We start from the raw sequence: 24279 nt of genomic DNA, 5'->3' as shown, positions 1-24279 counted from the left end.
GCAATTGTGGTGTTTGCACTCAAGATTTGGAGACACTACATGTATAGTGTTCATGTAGATGTGTTCACAGACCATAAGAGCCTTTAGTATGTGTTCACCCGGAAAGAGTTGAATCTTCGCCAGAGAAGATGACTTGAGTTCCTTAAGAATTATGACATGAGTGCGCATAAAATCCTGGTAAGGCAAATGTAGTAGCATATGCCCTTAGTAGACTATCTATGGGTAGTGTAGCACATATTGAGGAAGAAAGAAAGGAGCTAGTAAATGATGTTCATAGACTTTCTCGCCTAGGAATACGTCTTATGAGCATATCGGATGGTGGTGTAATGGTTCAGAATGGGGCAGAATCTTCTTTGGTAGTGGAAGTTAAGGAAAAGTAAGATAGTGATCCGATATTGTTCGAACTCAAGGGTGTAGTCCTTCAACAGAGAGTTGAGGTATTTTTCGAAGGGGGAGATGGTGTGCTTCGCTACCAGAGTTGATTATATGTTTCTAATGTGGGCGAGTTGACACAACTTATTCTTGCAAAGACCCATAACTCCACATATTCTATCCATCCAGGCACCACTAAGATGTACCGCAATCTGCGGAAGTGTATTGGTGGAATGGTATGAAAAGAGATATAGCAGATTTTGTGGCTAACTGCCCCAATTGCCAGGAAGTCAAGGTAGAACATTAGAAAGAAGGAGGTATGACTCAAGAGACTGACATTCCTACTTGTAAGTGCGAAGTGATCAACATGGACTTCATCATAGGTCTACCTCGTACTCACAGACAACATGACTCCATTTGGGTGATAGTTGACAGAGTTACAAAGTCTTCTCGCTTTTTGGCGGTCAAGACTATAGAGTGGGCGGAGGACTACACCAAGCTTTATATTAATGAGATTATGAGGTTGCATGGGGTTGCTTTGTCTATCATTTCAGATAGAGGTCCTCAGTTTACCTTTCATTTCTGGAAGTCATTTCAGAAAGGTCTTGGTACATAAGTTAATTTTAGCACAACATTTCATCCACCGACGGATGGTCAGGCAGAGCGTACCATTTTTAGGACATGTTGAAAGCTTGTGTGGTCGATTTCAAGGGTAGTTTGGGTGATCACCTTCCTATTATTGAGTTCACCTACAACAATAGCTACCATTGTAGCATTCAGATGAACCTTTATGAGCCATTATATGGGCGTAGATGTAGATTTCCGGTTGGTTTGTTTAAACTAGGTGAAGCAGCCTTGATAAGGCCAAATTTAGTTTATGATGCTATAGAGAAATTGCAACTCATTAGAGATTGAGTTAAGACAGCCTAGAGTAACCAGAAATCTTATACAAATGTAAGGAGAAGGGAACTAGAGTTCCAAGTTGATTATTGGGTTTTCCTAAAAGTGTCACCTATGAATGGGGTTATGAGATTTGGCAAGAAAGGGAAGCTCAGTCCCAGATATGTGGGCCCTTACAAGATTTTGAAAAGGATTGGTAAAGTGGCTTATGAGTTAAAGTTGCCAGTAGAATTAGCAGCAGTGCATCCAGTCTTTCACATCTCACTATAGAAGAAGTGTGTGGCTGATCAAGCATCTGTGATGCCATTAGAGAGTGTGGCTATAAAAGATAGTCTTTCTTATGAGAATGTCCCAGTTCAGATTCTTGATCGTCAGGTTAGAAGGTTGAGAAACAAAGAAGTCGCTTCAGTCAAGGTTTTGTGGAGGAGTTAGTCCGTAGAGGGAGCTACTTGGGAAGCAGAAGTATCTATAAAGTCGAAGTACGCTCACCTCTTTCCTTCTCATTCCACTTCAGCTTGAGGTAATAGTTCCTCTTTAGTTTTTCAGTCATTCATGCGTAGATTCAGTCTTAGTAGCATCTTCCTTCAGTTTGTACTTGCATTTTCAGTGTTTTTGTATTTTTGGAACTCAATTAGTTTCGAAATCAGTTTTCAGTGTTTAGTGGTAGGGTTGCGGCTCTGTCCCTCCATTCCAGCTATTTTAGTCTTCATAATGTTCCTAAGGCAGAGATAATGTAACATCCTGTATCCTAGATAGACCAGAATAAAGATTTCCAGAAGTGTAGGTGCCACCTACGGATCACAGGTTGGACCACGGTCTATGGACCAAGTCCGTGGAACGTGGTTCACAGAGGAATACCTTAGAAAACCTCGACCGTAGGTGGGACTATGGCCCGTGGATAAGGTCTGTGGAACATGGTCCACAAATAAAAAAATTCGACCCACGGCTAGGACCTACGGACCGTAGGTTGAACCATGGTCCATGAAACGTGGTACGCAGAACCCATCCTCTGAGCTGAACGACGGCTGACCAAGATGGACCTAAGGGTGGACCACGGTCCATCGACCAGGTCCACCGGTTGGTCCCGATAACTTTTAAGTCAGGGTCATTTTGGTATTTTCCCTATGCGTTGGACCCCTAAACTATGTCATTTAGACCTTAAATTATGAGGTTTTAGGTAGTTTAAGCCTAGAAACATAACTAGAACTTACCTCAGTAAAAATCAGTAATCAAAACTTAGAAAATTAGTGATTGAGAGGAGAAAAGAGGTCAAGAACCATAGTTCAAGAATGCAACAAGATTCCATCATTTGCAGCCCAGAAATCAAATGATTTCTCCGTGGAATTCGTCACCACATATGTGGGATTTCACTAGTGGGTCGTTTTCACCCATTAGGTCCCTAGTTTTCAGTCAGTTTATTGATTCCCTTATTATGACTAGACCTAGGGTTTCTTGAATGTTTGAATTATTGGGTTCTTAACTATTAAAATCATCCAAATTAGATTAGTATGTTTATATTTAGTCTATTGCATGAATTTCAGAACCCTAGCTATGTAGTTCTTTAGTTTTTGAATTACACATGCTAGGCTAGACATTTCAATTATTTCAGATATAAATGCCTCAGTCTTAAATGTGTCATTATTAGATATTTATGCGCATTCTCAATTTGCATGTCATTTTGAGCTATCCAGTATATTACAATAATTCAGTCATAACGTGTTAATCACTTAATCCATTGGGAGTAGCATAATACCGAGTTGGACTAGGGTTAGTCAACCATATAGTCCAAGAACTACGAGCCACGTAGGTTGTAAGTCCCCTTTATGGACATCATTTTAGTGATCACGCCAGCATGCCTCTATACCTTTGGCTGGGTATATTGGGTCCTCTCAATGGGGAGTATACATCGGACTCCACATTTAGCTAATGTGGTTTTATTATCAGTTATTAGTACCTCTCACAGTTCAGTCGGATTCTATTGCATTTACCAATTACCAGAATATTCAGTATTTCAATCTCAGCATGTTATAAATTGGTCATTGCATTCAGTTAGCTCAGTATTCAGTATCTATATCATGTTCAGATTATGCTTTTACTTTATTGGTTGTTCATTTATATGTTTATTTCAGCTTTACTCTATCCTGCATTCTCAGTACCTTGTAAATACTGACGCATACTCTGTGCTACATCATCTCGTGAGGTAGATTCAGGTGCTCAGCATATAGATCACGCTTAGATCGATTCCTGATCTCCAGTTCAGCAGCATTACCTATGAGTCCTCATTCTTCGAGGACAACAATGATGTTATCTTTTCATTATTTCAGTCTTGTAGTTTCAGTTTTGCTAGACTTAGCTGGGGCATGTCCCAACACTTCTAGTCAGTTAGAGGCTATTTTCAGACATAATTAGATTCAGCTTAGTATTTGAGTTTGATGTTTCTTTTGTATTTAACTTTCAGATTTGATATTCAGTTTTAGTATATGGGTATTCCCCATCATTTCAGATTTACTTATTATTAGTTTCCGCAACAATTTTATTTCTCAGTTTATCTTTAGTATGCTCATGATTATGCCAGCAGGGTTAGCTTGGGGTCACTTGTGATCCTAAGTCCCGTGTCTGCATTTCGGGGGTAGCTCGGGGCGTGACACTAATGATGATTCAGCCCCATTCATCACCACTACTCCTCCTTCATCAGAATTCCTTAGTTGAACTCCTAATCGTGCAAGTCTATGTACATCTTTTGCTAACTCTTTCTTGTCTTCCTTAACATGGGTGGTACTACCCATAGACAATCTGCTCAAGGCATCAGCAACAACATTAGCCTTACCTGGGTGGTAGAGAATACTCATGTCATAATCCTTGAGTAATTCCAAATACCTCCTCTGTCTGAGATTAAGCTCTTTCTGACTAAACACATATTGAACACTCTTGTGATTGGTGAACACATCCACATGAACACCATAATGATAGTGATGCTATTTTTTTAAAGCAAATACTACGACAACCAACTCTAGATCATGGGTTGAATAATTCATCTCATGAACCTAAAGCTTTCTGGAGGGATAAGCTATAACTTTGCCATTTTTGCATCAATACACAACTCAATAAAACTAAGAACACATCACAATATACCACAAATCCTTATGTACCTTCTGGTAAGGTCAATACTAGGGTAGTAGTCAACCACTTTTTCAATTCCTGAAATATTTTCTAACAAGCTTCAGACCATTGAAACTTAATTGTTTTTTTAGTTAACTTGGTCAAAGGAGATGAAATATATGAGAACCCTTCGACAAACCATCTATAATAGCCAGCCAATCCCAAGAAACTCTAAATGTTAATTGGAGACGTGAGTCTAGGACAATTCTGCACTGTCTCTATCTTTTGACTATCAACTCGAATTCCATCACCAAAAACAATATGGCCTACGAATGCCACATACTCAAGCAAAAATTCAAACTTAGAAAACTTAGCATATAACTCCTTATCCTTGAGAGTTTGAAGGACAATTATGAGATGACTATCATGATATTCCTTATTCCTCGAATAAACTAGAATGTCATCAATGAATATGATAACAAACATATCTAAATTAGGATTCAATACTCTGTTAATAAGGTCCATGAATGATGTAGGAGCATTGGTCAAACAAAAGGACATAACTAGGAACTCATAATGACCATAGCAGCTACTGAAAGCTGTCTTAGGGATATGAATTTCTCTTACTCTAATCTGATGATAGCTTGATCTGATGTCTATCTTAGAAAAACAAGTGGCACCCTTAAGTTGATAAAAAAAATAATCAATTATCGGAAGGGGGTACTTATTCTTGATATTAACCTTGTTCAACAAATGGTAATCTATGCACATCCTAAGAGAACCATCTTTATTTCTCACAAATAAGACCGGAGTGCCCCAAGGTGAGACACTTGGTCGAATAAAACCTTTCTCTAAGAGATCTTTCAACTTTTATTCTAACTCTGTTGGAGCCATTATATATGATGGAATATTGATTGGATGAGTATGGGGAAGAATATTTATATCGAAGTCTATTTCTCTCTTAGAAGGGACTCTGGGAAGATCATCTACAAAGCCTTCTGGAAACTCACTAACTGAGGCATAACAAGCATAAAACCAGTCCATACCTAGATTAACATCAAAATCTACCATGTCTAACTCGACCAAGTCAGCCATGGTGCCCTTGTGATTGACGAAAATGACATAATCACGATAGGCTCTCTCAGCTAGAATAGACTCACAACAAGATGTAGAAACACTGAAGGGCTCAAGAAGTTGTTCAAGAACAATATCAAAATTCAAAACAATATTAGCAAACACAAAAGATAGAGTCGCTCTTGGATCTAGCAAAGAATAAAAATCAATATTAAGGACTTTGATCATTCCGTGACAACATCTGGAGAATTCTCTTGCTCTTGGCGATTGGTGATAGCATATAGACTATTTTCCCCTATGCTGATCCCTGATATAGCCCCTCTAGGTGAAGACTTGTCTGGTGGAGCAACTGAAGAAGATTGGGCTCTATTGCCCCTATTTCCACCGTCTTGTCTATTCTTAGGGCACTCTTTCATTAAGTGACCCTCTTGGCAACACTTGAAGTAACCATTGGAGGCATCATGACATACCCCTGAGTGGGTCCTACCACACCTAACACATGCAGAAGTCCCATTACCTTATTGTGCCACACTACCCTGTACAGATCTAACTCTAAAATTATGTGAATTCTGATTATTGAACTCACCTCAGTTCCTTGGTGCAGGTACAATAGAAGATGATGTAGCATGTCCTTTTGCTTATGTTGGAAAGATGACCGGTTGGCATTACTCTTCTGCTGTCTGGACTCATTCCCTGTCTTAGCCTTCTTTTTTTGAAACTCTTCTTTATCTCTTAGCTTATCTTGCTCAACCTGTTGCACGTGGATCATCCGCCTTACTATATCCATGTCCCTTATTAGGAAAGTTGTCTTTCCCTCCTTACTTGACAGACGAGGCAACCCAATAACAAAAAGTCTCATCTTGCTCTTCATGTCACAAACCATATTCGGGGCATAACGGGAAAGTTGGGTGAACTTAAGGCTATACTCCTGCACACTCATAGATTCCTTCTTAAGTGTGAGGAATTCTTTTACCTTTGCCTCTCTCAACTCACAGGGAGAGAAATGACCCATGAAAGCACTCTAGAACACAACCCATGTCACAATCGGTGCACCCTTGGCTCTACCCTTCTTTCATTGGTCAAACCAGATTCTAGCAACACCCTTCAGTTGGTATGCATCAAGTTCCACTCCCTCAACATCAGCGACATGTATAACCTCAAACATTTTCTGCAATTCCTCTACAAAGTTTTCTAGATCCTTAGTGATGCTTGAACCAGTGAAGCTTAGAGGATTCATCTTTAAGAACTCACAGATCCTAGAAGTATCAGACATTTTCTATCGATTCTCTCTTTGTTGTCCAGCTTGGTTTTTCACGACCTGACTTAACATCCGAATAGCTTCACGAAACTCAGCATTAGTGACCTCTTCTTGGGGTGGCACTTCTAGTGCATTTGGATCACCTTGATCCACAACATTCCTTCTAGCAGGACGACCTCAGTCAACTCTTTGTGGAGGCGTGATCTGAAACATACGCGCAAGCACTAGTTAGAAATAAACTTTATAGAGACGAACTCTTTCGCATGAAATGAGTATGAAATAAGTGAAATAGTTCCTAAATATTGCAGCCTTCTAATTATATATATGAGGTGCATTTCACATTGATAATTAGGACTCTATAGAAATGACTTCATAGACACCCTAGTACTCTTGAACTCTGATACAAAGTTTTTCACTCCCCGGGCATACACCCTAGGTGGGACTGGCACTCGACAACTTTTTCTAGCGCCAAGTGAACCCTTCGCCTTGCTTAACTCTCAGCGAAAGACTTAGACAACAATTAAATGTATTGAAAACAATCATAACTAAACTGTCTTAATAGATAATTATAATGTTTAAGAAATATACATTCAACTAGACAAAGTGGTAACTCAAATCTTAACATAAACAACTGAAAATGGAAAGACTAATGAACTATAACTATCCATCTATGAAGCCTCTAATACTATGAGGGATGTCAAGACAAGACCCCCAATCATCCCAACAACTGAAATGATAAAGCAATATAAAAGGGATCCTACGGAAAGTAATGAGACTCACCAAACTACTCCGAAATGCTCAACTAGATCAACAAAGCGCTGGATGCTGATCCTCGTTACATGTATCTGTATCATAAAAAGATACAGGTCAAATGGCATCAGTATATTGAATGTGAGAGCATGTGAGGGGGAATCTAAATAAGACATAAGCTTGAACAAGAATGTGAAAGAAACACTTACCTCTTTTCAACTCAAGTCATTTTCAAAATAATGCAGTAATAAAGGTGTAATATAAAGAAAAACTTTAAAGCATGTTGATAACAACTCAGCGTATAAAAAGACATAACAATAATTTAGTTTTGTATATGAAAATACAAGTAACTCTATGGGAGATTCCTGAACTGACAACTATCACAATGAGCTATGTGATGATATACAGTCTAACCCACGCTGCCAGACTGTCTTATACTTTTCCAAGGTATAGAACCTACTACTAAGTGGAACCACTAGTCTATGCTAAATAGCATTAAGGAATTATCCAAAAAGTATGACCATTTCTACCCAGAATCCGTCCCTATATTGGTGCTCAATAGTACTCCCAAAATGTAACTAGCTCATATGTTTAAAAACATAATTTTTTGTTTGGTTTGAGATTATTACTCAAAAGATCATTCTCTCAAATGAGATGGTACATAAACTGCTCATGAAAACTCTTTTGGAAATCGGTGTTTCCTCTTATCTTAAGTGTGAAAACATTTACTCTTTCACAATACTTAGTTCCCACATATCATTTTAAAGAAATGAACTTGGCTCTAACTTTCTCAAACTCAATGTTTAAGTTTGTAAAACAAGTTTAAAGGATTGTAAAAGACTTTTGAAAAGGCTCCAAGAAAATCTCTAGACTTGACTCTTAACTCTATCTTAAATTTGAATTATGGATTCAAGGGTTATCATCTCATGTTATGGATGATCTCATGATGTTTAGATGTACCTTAAAGTGTAGAAATCAACTTGAAAACATAGGTACGATTCGTGGGAACTCAAACAGAAAGAAGTGTGAAAGGGTAGAAGACCTGGTGACCCTGGCATACTGAGTTGCGTAGGGCACCAGAACCTGAACTACAGAAGTAAAGTTGTGGTGTACTGAGTGGCACGACACCTGAGAGCCAAAACTACAGAAGGAAAGTCATGGCGTACTGAGTGGCGCGGTGTCCCACCCTTTTCCCAAGAAAACTTGATCAATTTTCTTACTAATTTTTTAAGCCCAATTCACATAGAATCGAATTGTTTCTTCCCCAATCACTTTGATTCCATTAGCCAACATTAGTGTACAAGAATCTACTAAAAAACCACCTTAAAACTCATACGATTATCTCAAGAACACATCAAAATTTCAACAATCAAGATAATGAAGGAAACATCAACAAGACTCATCAAGAACTCAAGTCCTTTACTTTCAATAACGTAATTTAACTGAATTAAATCATGATTGGCGCGTGGGTGAACGAACTCAACAGTATGTGAACTAACATAGCTCTTAGGAATGAACCCATGGCGAAATCCGCAATGGAAATATCAAGAACGTAACGAAACCTTGGGTTTTCTCCTATTTTCTTTTATCTCAAAGTCCTAGGGTAAATTGTAAATGTGTAAACTGAACCAAATCAGCTTAGACCCCTAATTAATTGCTAAAAACGAATTAAATCTGATAGGTTAAGGAAAAGACCAAAATACCCATCTTAAATCCGGGTGACTTTCCTTAACTTGATAGCCCAACTTCAAACGGGCATATCTCCCTCATACGAGCTTGAAAATTAACAAACTTGGTGGTGTTGGAAAAAGGATTCCAAGCCCTTTCATTTGCCATATTATGCCACACCGAACACATCTTATACTGAAAGTTGTGGTAATTTGAAGTAGACCCAAAACACATACTTAGCAAAGCTTTCCAACTTTCAGATTTTCATTCTTTCCAAAATTAATTCTTTAAAATTCTAGTTCTTTCCAAGGCGGGATGTTATAGAAACCAAGCCTCAATACTCCTAAGACACTTGAGTCTTCCCTTTCTAGAGTTTTGCATCTTATTTTTGGCAATTAATTAATGCAAGGATCAGTAAACAAGGCCTAATTTACCCGGATTATATCAAAATATCAACCCAAGGCCAGACCCATGATCCTAATGCTCATCTAGGGCTTTTCCCACAATCAACTTATGGCCAAAACCCTCCCTCAACGATAATTAATAAGAATTCTAAGTTCCAATAATTGAAATATAGATTAGGGGAGTAATTATCTTACCTTTGGCGCGAGAATTCTTGGAAATTTGATGAGAAACGGCGCTAGGTCGTCCCTTAGTTCTTAAGATTGAGGTTTTACATAAAATAACGTTTGGGTTTCCCCAGGTTCAGGTCGAGACTTGCCAGCCACAGCGGGCCCTATCCCACAACAGTGGCCCCTCCCTAGCTGAATTAACCTTACCCCGGTGGCTTGCATCGAGACTGATACTTATAATTTGAGTTCTAAGCTCCCATTTCAAAACACCTTCAAACCTCGACGTTCTAAAACTACCCCTTCACGCAAAGATCAGTTTCGGGAGTTTTACTCGCCTGATTTCGATTCCGTAAAGCCGTAAAGGCTCCATAACGTCTTGGCTATCCACTTACATGATCAAATATATAATTAAATCATCAATCCATTATTGGATTACCATAGACCTCACCTGACTCAGATTTCATCCAAGTCTTGCTTAGGTTAGAAATTTCCAAGTTACTACTCAGAAGTTTTCTGGCCCAAATACTTCCCCATTGGATTTTCCATAACAATGGGAATAGGACGTTACAATTCATACTAATTTACCCATCAGTCATACCCAGGTAATAAACTAGGAGAACTGGCTATGGCAACAGTAGAGTAGAATCATAATCGTCGAATAACTGGGATACTTGTCTCACACGTCCTTCTCAGTTTCCCTAGTAGTTTCCTCAACCGGACAATGCTTCCGTTGAACATTCAGACTTTATCTCCTTAGTCCTCAGCTTTTAGACATCGAGATCAAGAATTGCAACCGGTTCTCTCTCATACTGAAGGTTATTATCTAACATAACTGAGTCCCATTTTATGATGTAATCTCCATCCCTATGATACTTCTTCAACATGGACACATGAAATACTAGATGGACTCTAGATAGGCTAGGCGGTAAAGCCAACCTATAAGCCACTAGCCCTACATAGTCAAGAATCTCAAATGGTCAGATGTGTCGAGGACTAGTCTTGCCCTTCTTTTCGAATCTCGTCACCCCCTTTATGGGTGATACATTAAGAATAATTTTCTCACCAGCCTGATATGTTGTGTCTCTTACCTTGCAGTTTGCATATTTTTTATGTTGACTTTGGACTGCTAGAAGCTTCTCTTGGATGCTTCTCACCTTATCTTGATCATCTTGCACCAAATGAAGCCCTAAAGGTTTCACATCTCCAGCCTCAAACAACCATAGGGGTGATCTATATCCCATCCCATAAAGTGCCTCGAATAGTGCCATGGCAATGCTAGAGTGGTAACTATTAGTATAGGAGAACTCACACAAAGGTAGGAACTTATCCCAATGTCCTCCAAAGTCAATCACACAAGCCCTTAACATGTCCTCTAACACTTGAATAGTTATCTTTGACTTCCCGCCCGTCTGTGGATGAAAAGTTGTGCTAAAAGTGAGTTGAGTGCTCAACTCCTCATGCAATTTTCCCCAAAACTTGATGTGAACTGCTTACCATGGTTTGAGATGATGGAAAGGGTCACCCCATGTAGCCTCACTATCTCTTTTACATAAACTTTAGTTAACTGCTGAGCATTATAGTCTACTCTAACTGGAAAGAAGTAGGCTGACTTAGTCAGTCTGTCAACCACTACCAAATGGAGTCAACTTCCCCAAGGTCTTGGGAAGACCAATGATGAAATCCATAGCGATCCTTTGCCACTTCCATTTAGGAATTGGCATTCGCTGAAGCATACCTGTAGCACTTTGGTGCTCATACTTTACCTGCTGACAGTTTTGTCACTTAGCCACAAACTCAGCTATGTCTTTCTTTATCTAGGCCACCAATAAAGTCCTTTCAAATCTCGGTATATCCTTGTCACACCCGGATGAATGGAATACCACGAACCATCCACTCGAGTAACATAAATTCTTCACTTAAAACTGAGAATGCTACCCGCATTCAAAGCTACATTTTGTTCCTTGCGATACAATGTCTTATTTATGAGCTCATTCAAACTCTCATCCTCAAACTCCTTGGCCTTGATCTCATCAATAAATGTGGGCCAAACCTCAATGTTATCTAGCACCCCACCTTTCTCTGAGATGCCCAACTGCATGAACTTAGACTCCAAGGTTTGAATCTCCTTGGCCAAAGGTTTCTCTGACACACTCAAGCAAGCTAGACTACCCATACTCACCATTCCCCGGCTTAATGTGTCTACCACCATATTAGCCTTACCCAGATGATATTGGATGGTAACAACATAATCCTTCCATAACTCCATCCACCTTAGCTATATCAAGTTTAGGTCCTTCTAAGTGAATACATGTTGTAAACTACGATGATCCTTACACACCTCACACTTGACTCCATAAAGGTAGTGCCGCCAGATCTTGAGGGCAAACACTACTACTGCCAACTCCAAGTCATGCGTTGGATAGTTTCTCTCATGCACCTTCAGCTACCGTGATGCATAAGCTATGAAATTCTAATCTTGTATCAACACAGAACTCAGGCCAGAATGTGAATCATCACAGAAAAAAGTGAAATATTTACCTTCCACCGATAGTGTCAGAATAGGTGATGTGGTCAAAAGAGTCTTAAGCTTTTTGAAGCTCTTTTCACTTTTATTAGTCCACTCGAAAGACACTTCATTTTGAGTAAGCCTTTTCAAATGTGTGGCTATAAAAGCATTTTTTTCCACAAACCATCGATCGGATCTAGCGAGCCCCACAAAAATCCTAACTTCAGTCACAAAGCTAGGTTGGATCTAGTTCTTGACTACTTCAATGTTTTGTGGATCTACCATTACCTCTTCCTTTGAAACCACATGCCCCAAAAAGGCTATTGAAGTCAACTAGAACTCACACTTGGAAAATTTTGCACAAAACTTCTATTTTCCAAGGATACCTAAAACAATACGAAGATGGTCAACATGCTCTTTCTAACTCTTCGAATAAACCAAAATGTCATAAATAAATATGATAACAAAAGAATCCAGAAATTATTTGAACACGCCATTCATCAAACTCATGAAAGGTACATGCGCATTGGTCAACCCATACGACATCACTAAGAACTCATATTTCCCATAGCGGGTCCTGAATGCCGTTTTTGGTACATCCTTAGGCCTAATCTTTAACTAATGATAATGTCACCTTAGGTCAAGTTTATAGAAAATGGATGCACCCTGCAACTGGTCAAAGATATTATCTATCCATGACAATGGATACTTAATTAGAATGTTGGCCCTACTGAACTGTCGATAGTTTATATTCATACGCATACTACCATCCTTCTTCATAACAAACAACATAGGAGCACCCCACGGTGAAGCACTTGGATGGATGAAACATCTATCAAAAAGTTTCCAGATTTGAGCTTTCAGCTCTCGCAATTCTGTCGGAGCCATGCGATAAGGATGTGTCACGACCCAGGGTATACCTTACAAGTAACACAACATACTTGACCCCGAAAGGGTCTCATACAAACCCTTAGCATATCATAACATAATATATTAGAATTGTACGGAAATTTTAAAACTTTATCCATACATTCAAAGTCTTACATAAAAGCAAGCGGATTTGTTACTACACATCGTCTCAAACCATCTAATACAACTTTTGAATAAAACCTTTGGGACATAGCGCATACAATAGTCTCAAAACATGAAAATAAAAGACATAGAGGAAATAGTGTGTTTTGTCCTCGAAGCTATGGGACTCACCAAATCTTCAACTCATTGGTCCTTAGAAACCTATCCTCAAGAATGGAACTCAATCTCCGAACCTACATTTGATTAGAATGTAGACAAAGTATGCGTTAGTACAAAATGTACAAAATATGTTACCAAGCATAATACCATAAGAGTACAATATGGGGGTTAGTCAATATAAGACATAATCCATAATCGTATGAAATACTTCACTAAACATAAACGATAAGTATAAGAGAGAATATCATAATCATAAGCAAAGTCTCCAAAATAAGCATTGTATAAGCATTATTCCCTCCTTAGTCACCCATCTCATAAGAGAACTTCTTCTTAAGTATCCTCAAAGTAAACTTGTGCAATGCATGAATGACATCCCATAATACCATTCACAGTAAACATAACCTTGAAGTCACCATATTCAAACATCCATTTCATTTGGTCTCATTCCTAGCTTACTTCATAAGCAAGGAAATCTCTCACCTTTAGTAAATCATAACATAAAAAGGAAGGCAATTATAGCACAATCCTATCTAACCATACATCACATAAAAGAAACACTTCATGAGTCACCTAAAGGAAACCTAGTGTCATGCATGAAAAAGACCCCATAATCCTACCCATGCTACGCTAGACACTTTAAGTTCATCATTCATGTTTATCATATCTTAAGATCATAGAGACAAGTAGAATCACCACTAGTCATGAATGTATTGGAGGGGCCTACCAAGATACAATCCAAACTAGTCATGATCATGTTCATAAATGCAACAGGGAATCACCTCAAGACATACATATTTAGTTCATCATGAAGGACAAGGGCACTCACCTTAAGCCACAAATATCATGGAATCATAAAGATAAGGGTAATCACATCTAGTAATACATACTAATAAATCATAAGTATTCCCCTCCATGTTCAATTTAATGTGATATAGTTATTCGCCTCCATATCAATTTTAATGTGTAATATAGGTATTCGCCTCCACATCATCACATAAGGATCATAGGTAATCGCCTCCATGATTAACATAAAGGCTAATGGGTAATCACAGCTTGCCTTGGGAGTCATACATGCATAAAGGGTAATCACCTCACAGTCCCCATATCATGAAATAGGTAATCACCTCATGTTTAAATAATTAGGAGTAAGGGAACTCACCTCATATTCCTATCATGTAAAGGACTTTTAGGGGAATCACCACAAGCCTAATCACATTTCATATTCCGAACATAGATTCATTTTAGGTGAGAATAGACTTTCAACCTAGAATCATTCTATGTGAGAGAACATTTCATGTCATATCATATTCATGCATAATATCGTGTCTAGAATTGTACTTTAGACATGGATATCATCATAACTCAAGTGATTCTATAACTTCATAGATTCAAGCATTCATGAGGTAGATTAGGTAGGTAATGATCTTCCACCTAGTTCATCATAATAGTTTTATTCTCAAAACCCTAGTGATCAACATTCATGACTACAAGCCTTACACACAAAGATTTACTTCTTACAATCATCATTCATACCAAAATTTCAAGGCATTCTAATCACTTTCTTCATTGGTAGGTGATTCTATACATAATTCATCATAAAGGTTCAACTTCAAGCTTTACTAGTCAAAATCCTTCATATTCACATTATTCTAATACAATTCATGTCTATATGTTTCTATTCTTGAACAATTACTGCTCATAACATCAATTCTAGAAGATCACCTATGAATCCTCAATTTCACCTTTCATGGCATAAATTTACATAATTCAATTTCATCAATTAGACTAGGATTAACCAGAAATCACATAATAATTCATAATAATATCATAATTCAATGCTAAAAATATTCATAAAGTAGTATTATCCACTCAATTGGAATCATACTTTGCACTACCCACAATGTAGGAAGAAACCCTAGCTCGAATTGGGCTTTGTCGACACAATTGGGGGAAATCTAGGGGGCTCTATGGATGGGAGAATCCATGGATGAATAATCTAACATACCTTGATTCAACGCCCTGACAAAATCTTGCGACAATGGAGTCTTGTTCTTGACCTAAGCTTCCAGCTCAATATTCTTCTTCAAGTTTTGGGTTTTCTAGAGAGAATATTTTTGAGATGAAGAACTTTGGGATATTTTGGGGTTTTGGAATTAATGACTTAGTTTGGGTGGTTAATGACTTAAAATAGTTTATATAGGTGTATAAAGTCCATATAAAACGACCCCAACTTAAAACCAACTAAAATAGGAATTTACCTAAAGACCCTTACCTTGGTCGACCTTGAACAGTGTTGTAGGCACGACCCACGCCCATTACCCATGGACCGTGGGTGGGTCTACGGGGTGTGCTGCACACTCGTAGATGCTGGTCTGCAGCTCATCAAATAAGGCCTCGGCCCACGACCCCTTCCCACTGGGCGTGGGTCCACCTACGGGGTGTGACTCCCAATCGTAGGTGGCCCTTTTTGGGCAGTTTTAGGAACTGTTTTGGGGTCCTCCTCAAGGACCCCTTTGGTTGGTCTTTGGGGAGTCATACCTAGACGTTTAACCCCTAATTCTATGTTTGGTAAGGCATTTTACAATTCTAAACTACACATCAAACTATACAACTCTCCCGTAAAGCCCTTGAATTCTTATGTTAGGCTCGAGTTTCACCTACTATTTTATGGGGTGTTACAATATCTCCCTCTTGGGAACATTCATCCTCGAATGAAGATTCTAAATACTTCTTAAAGGAAACGACTCTAAACTAGCAGCTCATCTTGCATGCAACACATTTAAATGCACACATAAACAAGGAGGAAAAGTTCAATTCCAAACTAAACATATTCAGTGCAACACAAGGGAGTGGGAAATACATCTAACAACCCAAAATGCATGAAATTTTATATTTACTCATTTTCAAGGAGGAACTACCATATCCTAACTAATACATGCTTAACATATACTCATAGAGCCTAAATGCAATTTACTCTCAAAAAACATTTATTCAAGGATGAATCTTTCAACTCCAAACTAAGGCTTTGCTCATAAATTCATTTCATGAAGACAAATAGGCAACTCATACTCAATGCACTACAACAAGAGGAAGTAAGTCATTTAAACTCATTTTCTTTTAAATCACAAGCTTTCATGAACATACATCATATAAGGAAATCATGGCCACACTATATCCCCCTTGGGAGTAAGCCTATACAAACTCTTGTAAACATCATCTATCACATGAAAGCAACAATGAAGCTCATTCATACTAAAGACAACCTAAAAGTCTATCATGTCAAATTTGTTAAGTCATAAAAGCATAAAATACATATCGGTAGCAACATAAGGAGATCACTCTTGTTAACCTCTAGATTGGAGAGCATAAAGCATATTCTTCCTTGAAGACTTCCCACACAAACCAATTGGACCGGAGGAAGGGTAGGGTTGGGACGTACGACGACTATCCTCTTCAATTCTAGCAACCGTAGGGCAATGCCTTATCTTGTGGCCCAAATCACAACAACCAAAACAAACATTAGAACCCGCTAAGCATTCACCCTCATGCCTTCTATCACATTTACTACACCACGACAATAGAATCTCAATATCATCTTCTTGAGCCTTAGGGTTAGACACCCTATTTTGGTTGAAGTTAGGAGTAATTAAGGGACTTTGCCTAGGGAACTTTTGTAAACCTAGGGCGACCATGTCCATTGGACTCATCATCATCCAATCTAGACCTCTTTTTCTCCCTAGATTTTTCCTCGAGTTTGAACTCCTCAATTCATTGGACAAAAACCATAAGACGAGAGATATCCATATCATTAATAAGAATTGCCATACGACATTCTTTTTGTACTAAGTTGGACACTCCCATAATGAAATGATTCATCCTAGCCCTTGAATCCTCCACTAAAGTTGAAGCATACTTGGAGAGTTGAGTAGACTTTAGAGAGTACTCTTGAACACTCATACTAGCTTGCTTAAGGTTAATAAACTCTTGCATCTTAGCCTCCCTCAACTCTAGGAGGAAGAACCTGTCAAGGAATGCCTTTCTCAAAAACCTCCCACTCTATGGGACCCTCTTCTACCGGTCTAGTCTCCTTCCATTGACCATACCATATTTGAGCTACCCCTTTCAATTGGTTAGCGGCTAACTCCGCTTTTTGTACCATAATCACCCCCATAATATTAAGAATCTTATAAACCTCATCTATAAACTCCTAAGGATCTTCCTACACTTTGGAGCCATGCAAGTCTAGAGGTTTCATCTTAATAAAGTCCCTTACTCTTACGGCCGCGGAATTCACATTATGGTTCACCGGAGCTACTATCTCTCTATTGACTTGGCCATCACGGCTTTAGCCAACAATTACATAGTGGACCTTAAATCCGCATAAGTCATATTCTTCCATATATGGTTCAATTGGCGCTTGAGAAGGATCTTGGAGTGGAACCTTTTGATCCACATTTTCTTCCTCGTTTCTCCTAGCATTATCCATTGTATTAGCCATACCCTGAAAAACCATAGTGCACTGATTAGTAAAAGGACCTACTAGAGCCAAACTCTATGGCATGACTTAGAGAACAAATAAGTGAAGTTTCCTAAACATCCAATAACCTTCTATTCATAAATTTGGCGCTCTTCACATTGATGAGCAAGCTCTACTAGACATGGTTTGAGACAATCCTAGAACCATTCTAAACCTTGTGCTCTGATACCAAGTTGGTCACGATCCAGGGGTACACCCTAGAAGTAACACAGCGTAATTGACCCCGAAGGTGTCTCATACAAGTCCTTAACATATCATAACATAGGATAATAGAAAAGAATGGATATTTTAAAAAATATATCCATACCATCGAAGACTTTCATAAAAGCAAGCGGAAGTCTTACTACAAATCATCTAATAAAACTTTTGAATAAAACCCTTGGGACATAGCCCATACAATAGTCTCAAAACATGAAAATAAAAGACATAAAGGAAATAGTGTGTTTTATCCTTGAAGCTATGGGACTCACCAAATCTTCAACTCCTTGGTCCGTAGAAACCTATCCTCAAGAATGGAACTCAATCTCTGAACCCTACATTTGATTAGAATGTAGACAAAGTATGCGTTAGTACAAAATATGTTAGCAAGCATAATACCATAAGAGTACAATATAGGGGTTAGTCAATATAAGACATAATCCATAATCCTATGAAATACTTCATTAAACCTAAACAATAAGCATAAGAGAGAATATCATAATCATAAGCAAAGTCTCAAACATAAGCATCGTATAAGCATTATTCCCTCCTTAGTTACCGATATCATTAGAGAACTACTTCTCAAGTAACCTCAAAGCATAATTGTGCAATGGATGAATGACATCCCATAATACCATTAACACTAAGCATAACATGAAGTCACTATATTCATACTTCCATTCATTTGGTCTCATTCTTAGCTTACTTCATAACCAATGGAATATCTCAACTTTAGTCAATCATAACATAACAAGGAAGACAATTATAGCACAATCCTATCTAACCATACATCACATAAGAGAAACACTTCATGAGTAACCTCAAGTCAAGTTTGTGCCATGCATGAACAAGACCCCATAATCCTACCCATGCTAAGCTAGACACTTTAGGTTCAGCATTAATGTTTATCGTCTCTTAACATAATAAAGACAAGGGGAATCACCTTTAGTCATGCATATGTTGGAGGGGCCTACCAAGCTACAATCCAAACTAGTCAACCTCATGTTCATAAATGCAAGGGGGAATTACCTCAAGGCAAGAAGGACAAGGGTACTCACCTCAAGCCACACAGATCATGGAATCATAAAGACAAGGGTAATCACATTTAGTCATACTTACTAATAAATCATTGGTATTCGCCTCCATGTTCATTTTAATATGATATAGGTATTCGCCTCCAATCCATTTTAATGTGTAATATAGGTATTCGCCTCCACATCATCACATAAGGATCATAGGTTATCGCCTCCATGATCAACATAAAGGCTAATGGGTAATTACCGCTTGCCTTGGGAGTCATACATAAATAAAGGGTAATCACCTCACACTCCCCATATCATGACATAGGTAATCACCTCATTTTTTTACTAATTAGGAGAAAGGGACCTCACCTCACATTCCTATCATGTAAAGGTCTTTTAAGGAAATTACTACAAGCCTGATGACATTTTATAGTCCTAGCAGTTAGATTCATTTTAGGTGCGAATAGACTTTCAACCTTGAATCATTCTATGTGAGAGCACCTTTCATGTCATATCATATTCATGCATAATACCATATCTAGAATTCTACATTAGACATAGATATCATCATAACTCAAGTGATTCTATCACTTCATACATTCAAGCATTCATGAGGTAGATTAGGTTGGTAAAGTCTTCCACCATAATTTTATCCATTAAGCTTCTATTCTCATATAGACTTTACTCTCTAAGCCTTAACATACATAGTTCATCATATTGGTTTTACTCTCCAAACACTAGTGATCAACATTCATGACTACAAGCCTTACACTCAAAGTATTACTTCTTACAATCATCGTTCATACCTAGATTTCAAGGAATTCTAATCACATTCTTCATTAGTAGGTGATTCTAGTAATAATTCATCATAAAGGTTCAAATTCAATATTTACTAGTCAAGATCCATCTTATTAACATTATTTTAAAACAATTCATCTATATGTTTCTATTCTTGAACAATTACTACTCATAACATCAATTCTAGAAGATCACCTATGAATCCTCAATTTCACCTTTCATGGCATAAACCCACATAATTCAATTTCATCAATTAGACTAAGGTTAACCATGGAAATCACATTAATTCATCATAATATCATATTTAAATATTAAAAACAATCATAAACAGGTACTATCCACTCAATTGGAATCATACTTCACCACAACCCACAATTTAGAAAAAACCCTAGCTAGAATTGGATTTTGTCTTCACAACTGGGGGAAATCTAGGGGGGTCTATGGATGGAAGAATCCATATATGAATAAGCTAACATACATTGATTCAAAGAATTCACAAAAGCTTTTAACAATGGAGACTTTTTCTTGAACAAATCTTCAAGCTCTATCCTCTTCTTCAACTCTTGGGGTTTCTACAGAGAGGATTTTTGAGATGAAGAACTTTGGGATCTTTTGGGGTTTTGGAATTAATGACTTAGTTAGGGTGGTTATCGACTTAAAATAGCTTATATATATGTATAAAGTCCATATAAAACGACCCCCACTTAAAACCAACTAAAATAGGAATATACCTAAAGTCCCTTACCTTGGCCGACCTTGGACAGTGTTGCAGACATGACCCAAGCCCATGACCCAGTGACCGTGGGTGGGTAAACTGGGTGTGCTGCACACTCATAGGTGCTGGTATGCAGCTACTCTAATGGGGACTTGACCTAGGACCCCTTCCCACGGGGCGTGGGTCCACCTATGGGTCGTTAGTCCTAACCATAGGCAGCCCTCTTTGGGCAGTTTTAGGGACTGTTTTGGTATCCTCCTCAAGGACCCCTTTGGTTGGTCTTTAGGGAGTCGTACCTTGATGTTTAATCCCTATACCCCTCATTCTATGTTCCGTAAGCCATTTTACAATTCTAAACCACACATCAAACTCTAAAACTCTCACGTAATGCCCTAGAACTCTTACGTTAGGCTCTAGTTTCACCTACTATTTTCCAAGGTATTACAATATCTCCCCCTTGGGACCATTCGTCCTCGATTGACGATTCTAAATACTTTTTAAAGGAAAAGACTTAAACCAGCTGCCCATCATGCAAACAACACATTTTAATGTACACATAAACAAGGAGGAAAACTTCAGTTCCAATCTAAACATATTCAATGCAACACAAAGGAGTAGGAACTACATCTAACATCCCAAAATGCATGAAATTCTATATTTACTCATTATCAAGGAGGAACTATCATATCATAACTAAAACATGCTCAACATACACTCATGGAGTCTAAATGTAATTTACTCTCAAAAAGCATTTATTCAAGGAAAAAATCTTTCAACTCCAAACTAAGGCATGCTCATATATTCATCTCATGAAGTCAAATAGGCAACTCATACTCAATGCACTACTGATTAACTTTTCAAAGACACTTCATCCATTTCTAAGCGTGAACGATGGCGAGTTAGTATATATCCCAACAAAATGAGTTGGGGTAGATCCCACAGAGAGTAACTTTTCCTTCGAATTCAATTATAGAAGTATGACAACAATCTCTTCAACTGAATACTTACTGCACCTTTTTGGTTTATGCTTCGAATTTCAGGTTATAATTATCAATCTAATTCAACACTTGACACGAAATTATCAAATAATGAGGTAACACTTGGGGAATTGACAACCCAATTATTGAATTCAATTTAGTTTATGAACATTGATGCTCACAATGGGATAACATGTCGTGGGTAGGTAGGACTATATGTAAAGCAATTTTTTCTCGAACAATTACCTTATCTTTGTTGAATTCTCTCAAACTTCAACACTAGATGGAAGATGCCCATCTCTTGTCCTCATCAAATCCACTATCTCAAGCTAGATACAAATGATAGATTCCATGTTTCACTTTCTCAAGATGAAATCATAGAGACCCACTACTAAGGATGCTAAACTTGCTACTTTGGCTTTGCACTTCTCTCTCGAGCAAGCACAAAACAATGACTAGTGACAGTAATCATGCAAGATGACCTCAAAATGCAGCAGCAAATCAGACCCACTTCAAATTAACACCATTATTATGTTCAATTGTCTATAGTCAATACAAAGCCTAAGAGTACCATCTTTCTTCTTTACGAATAAACAGGGGCTCCCCAAGGAGAAACACTAGATTGAATTAAACCTTTCTCAAGAAGTTCTTGCATTTGAGATTTCAATTATCTTAATTCTGCCGGAGCCATTCTATAAGGAGTGATAGAAATAGGGGTAGATCCAGGGATAAGCTCGATTGGAAATTCAACCTCTCTTTCCGGGGGCAATCCCGGAAGGTTTTCTGGAAATACTTCTGGATAATCACGTACAGTAGGTATGTCTTTGATACAAGGACTCTTCAATTGTATATCAACTTTGTGAGCAAGGTATGCCCCACAACCTTCATGCATCAACTTTCATGCCAAGGCCGCAGAAATAATACTAGATGTCACTGATCTTTCACCTTGTACAATGATGTGTGAAAATGTAGGATCTTTAAAAGTCACATGCTTAAACCTACAATCTACCACCGCATGATATTTATAAATCCAATTCATCCCGATAATAACATCAAAATCCTTGAAGGGCATTTCAATCAAATCAGTAGGAAAGACTAGGTGTTGAATCACAAAGGGGCAATCTTGGTAAACTCGATTACACACAACCTGATAACCCAAAGGACTTTCAACTATCACATTATAAACAAGTCTCACAGATTTCACATTTTCGGGAAGAACAAGTGATGAACAAATATAGGAATGTGTAGATCCAAAATCAAACAATGTAAATACACATAAGCTAAATAAGAGAAATTTACCGACAATCATGATCATCCTTCTGCCACATCGCATAAGTGTGTGCAGTAGCCTTTTGCCTACTAATTTGATTAACTCCACTGGTACCTGTTGCCTGGGTGTTTTTAGGTCTTGCACCTCTATTAGTTTGAGGAGGATTAACAGACGGGTTATGAACTGAGCCTTCAGTTTTAAAGGAAGGAGCATTACTAGGATTAGGACAATCTTTCACTTTATGATCAAAAGCTCCCACAATTGAAACATGCATCAGAAGCTCTCCTGCAAGTGCCATACTAATTCTTTCCACATTGTGGACAAGTAGGAACGCGAGGCTTGCCTTGGCCATAATTTGGAATGCTAGCTGTAGAAACTTGTGATTTGTTTTGCCTTTGTTGAGGTGGCCTGTTATCACTACCAACTTTAGAATTATCAAACCTTCCACTTTTGGATGGACCCCAAAAATCTGGTCTAGGCTTTCAGAATCTGTTTTCATTTCTACTAGTTTCTTCTTTATCAAGTCGTTCCCAAGTAAAAGCAGCAGACACTAACTTACAAAATTTCTCATGTTGCAGGATCGCCACATTCTTCCGTATGGAATCATTTGAACCGTCTTCAAATTTCCTGCACTTGTCTTTTTCCTCTTTAATAATACCACCAGCATAGCGAGAGAGCCTTAGAAACTTCTGTTCGTATTCAGCAATAGACATGCCTCGTTGCCTTAGATTCAAAAACTCATTTTTCTTTGCATCACAATAAGCAGGTGGGACATACTTCATACAAAATTCCTTAAGAAAATCATCTTAAGTAAGAACAGAAGGTTTTACCTTGGCATTCGAAACACTTACCCACCAATCATAAGCATCCTTTTGTAATAGTGAAATAACATACTTAAATTTGGCAACATCTGAACACTCCAACTGCTCAAATACCCTCTCCATGCGATCAAGCCATTGTTCAACATCTGTGGGATCAACAGTGCCTTCAAACTCCACTCCACCCATTTTCCTCATTTTCTCAAAGTTAATCCTATAAGGATCATGCATCGATTCAGTCATATGGTAGAATAATCCAACCATTTGTTGAAAATGATGATTCATGGTTTGAGTATCTTTACTCATGTGAGGATGTGGACCAACTCTTACACCTTGATGGTTTCCCACTTCAGAACAACTAGTGTGGGGAACATACTAATTCGAGATATGTTCTCCAACCCCTTCCAGTGCATGAGGTTGGGAAACAGAGGCACCTGAACCTTCACGAGCAGCTTCCATAGGTCGGTCAGAAGAAGTGGCCATAACTTAATTCCTTCAAAAGGGAATATCACATTCCATTAGGGATACGTACTAGATGCATATGCACTGTACAT

The 24279-nt window shown here is 38.2% G+C and overlaps 1 protein-coding gene across 1 annotated transcript; it reads right to left on the bottom strand.

Moving 5' to 3' along the window:
* Window positions 1-23389: 23389 nt before the first annotated feature.
* LOC125824262 (uncharacterized) lies at window positions 23390-23989 on the bottom strand. Its single transcript, XM_049503616.1, has 2 exons — window positions 23738-23989; window positions 23390-23683 (listed from the first exon to the last, which is right to left on the bottom strand). The coding sequence occupies exons 1-2, from the start codon at window positions 23987-23989 to the stop codon at window positions 23390-23392; spliced, it is 546 nt and encodes a 181-aa protein (XP_049359573.1).
* Between the last annotated feature and the right edge of the window lie 290 nt (window positions 23990-24279).

The sequence above is a fragment of the Solanum verrucosum genome, unplaced genomic scaffold (assembly GCF_900185275.1).
Source record: "Solanum verrucosum unplaced genomic scaffold, falcon-dt-bn FXZP01000087.1, whole genome shotgun sequence".
Lineage (NCBI taxonomy): Eukaryota > Viridiplantae > Streptophyta > Magnoliopsida > Solanales > Solanaceae > Solanum > Solanum verrucosum.
Note: the sequence above shows the minus strand (reverse complement) of the source record. Positions and strands in the feature narration are given on the sequence as shown.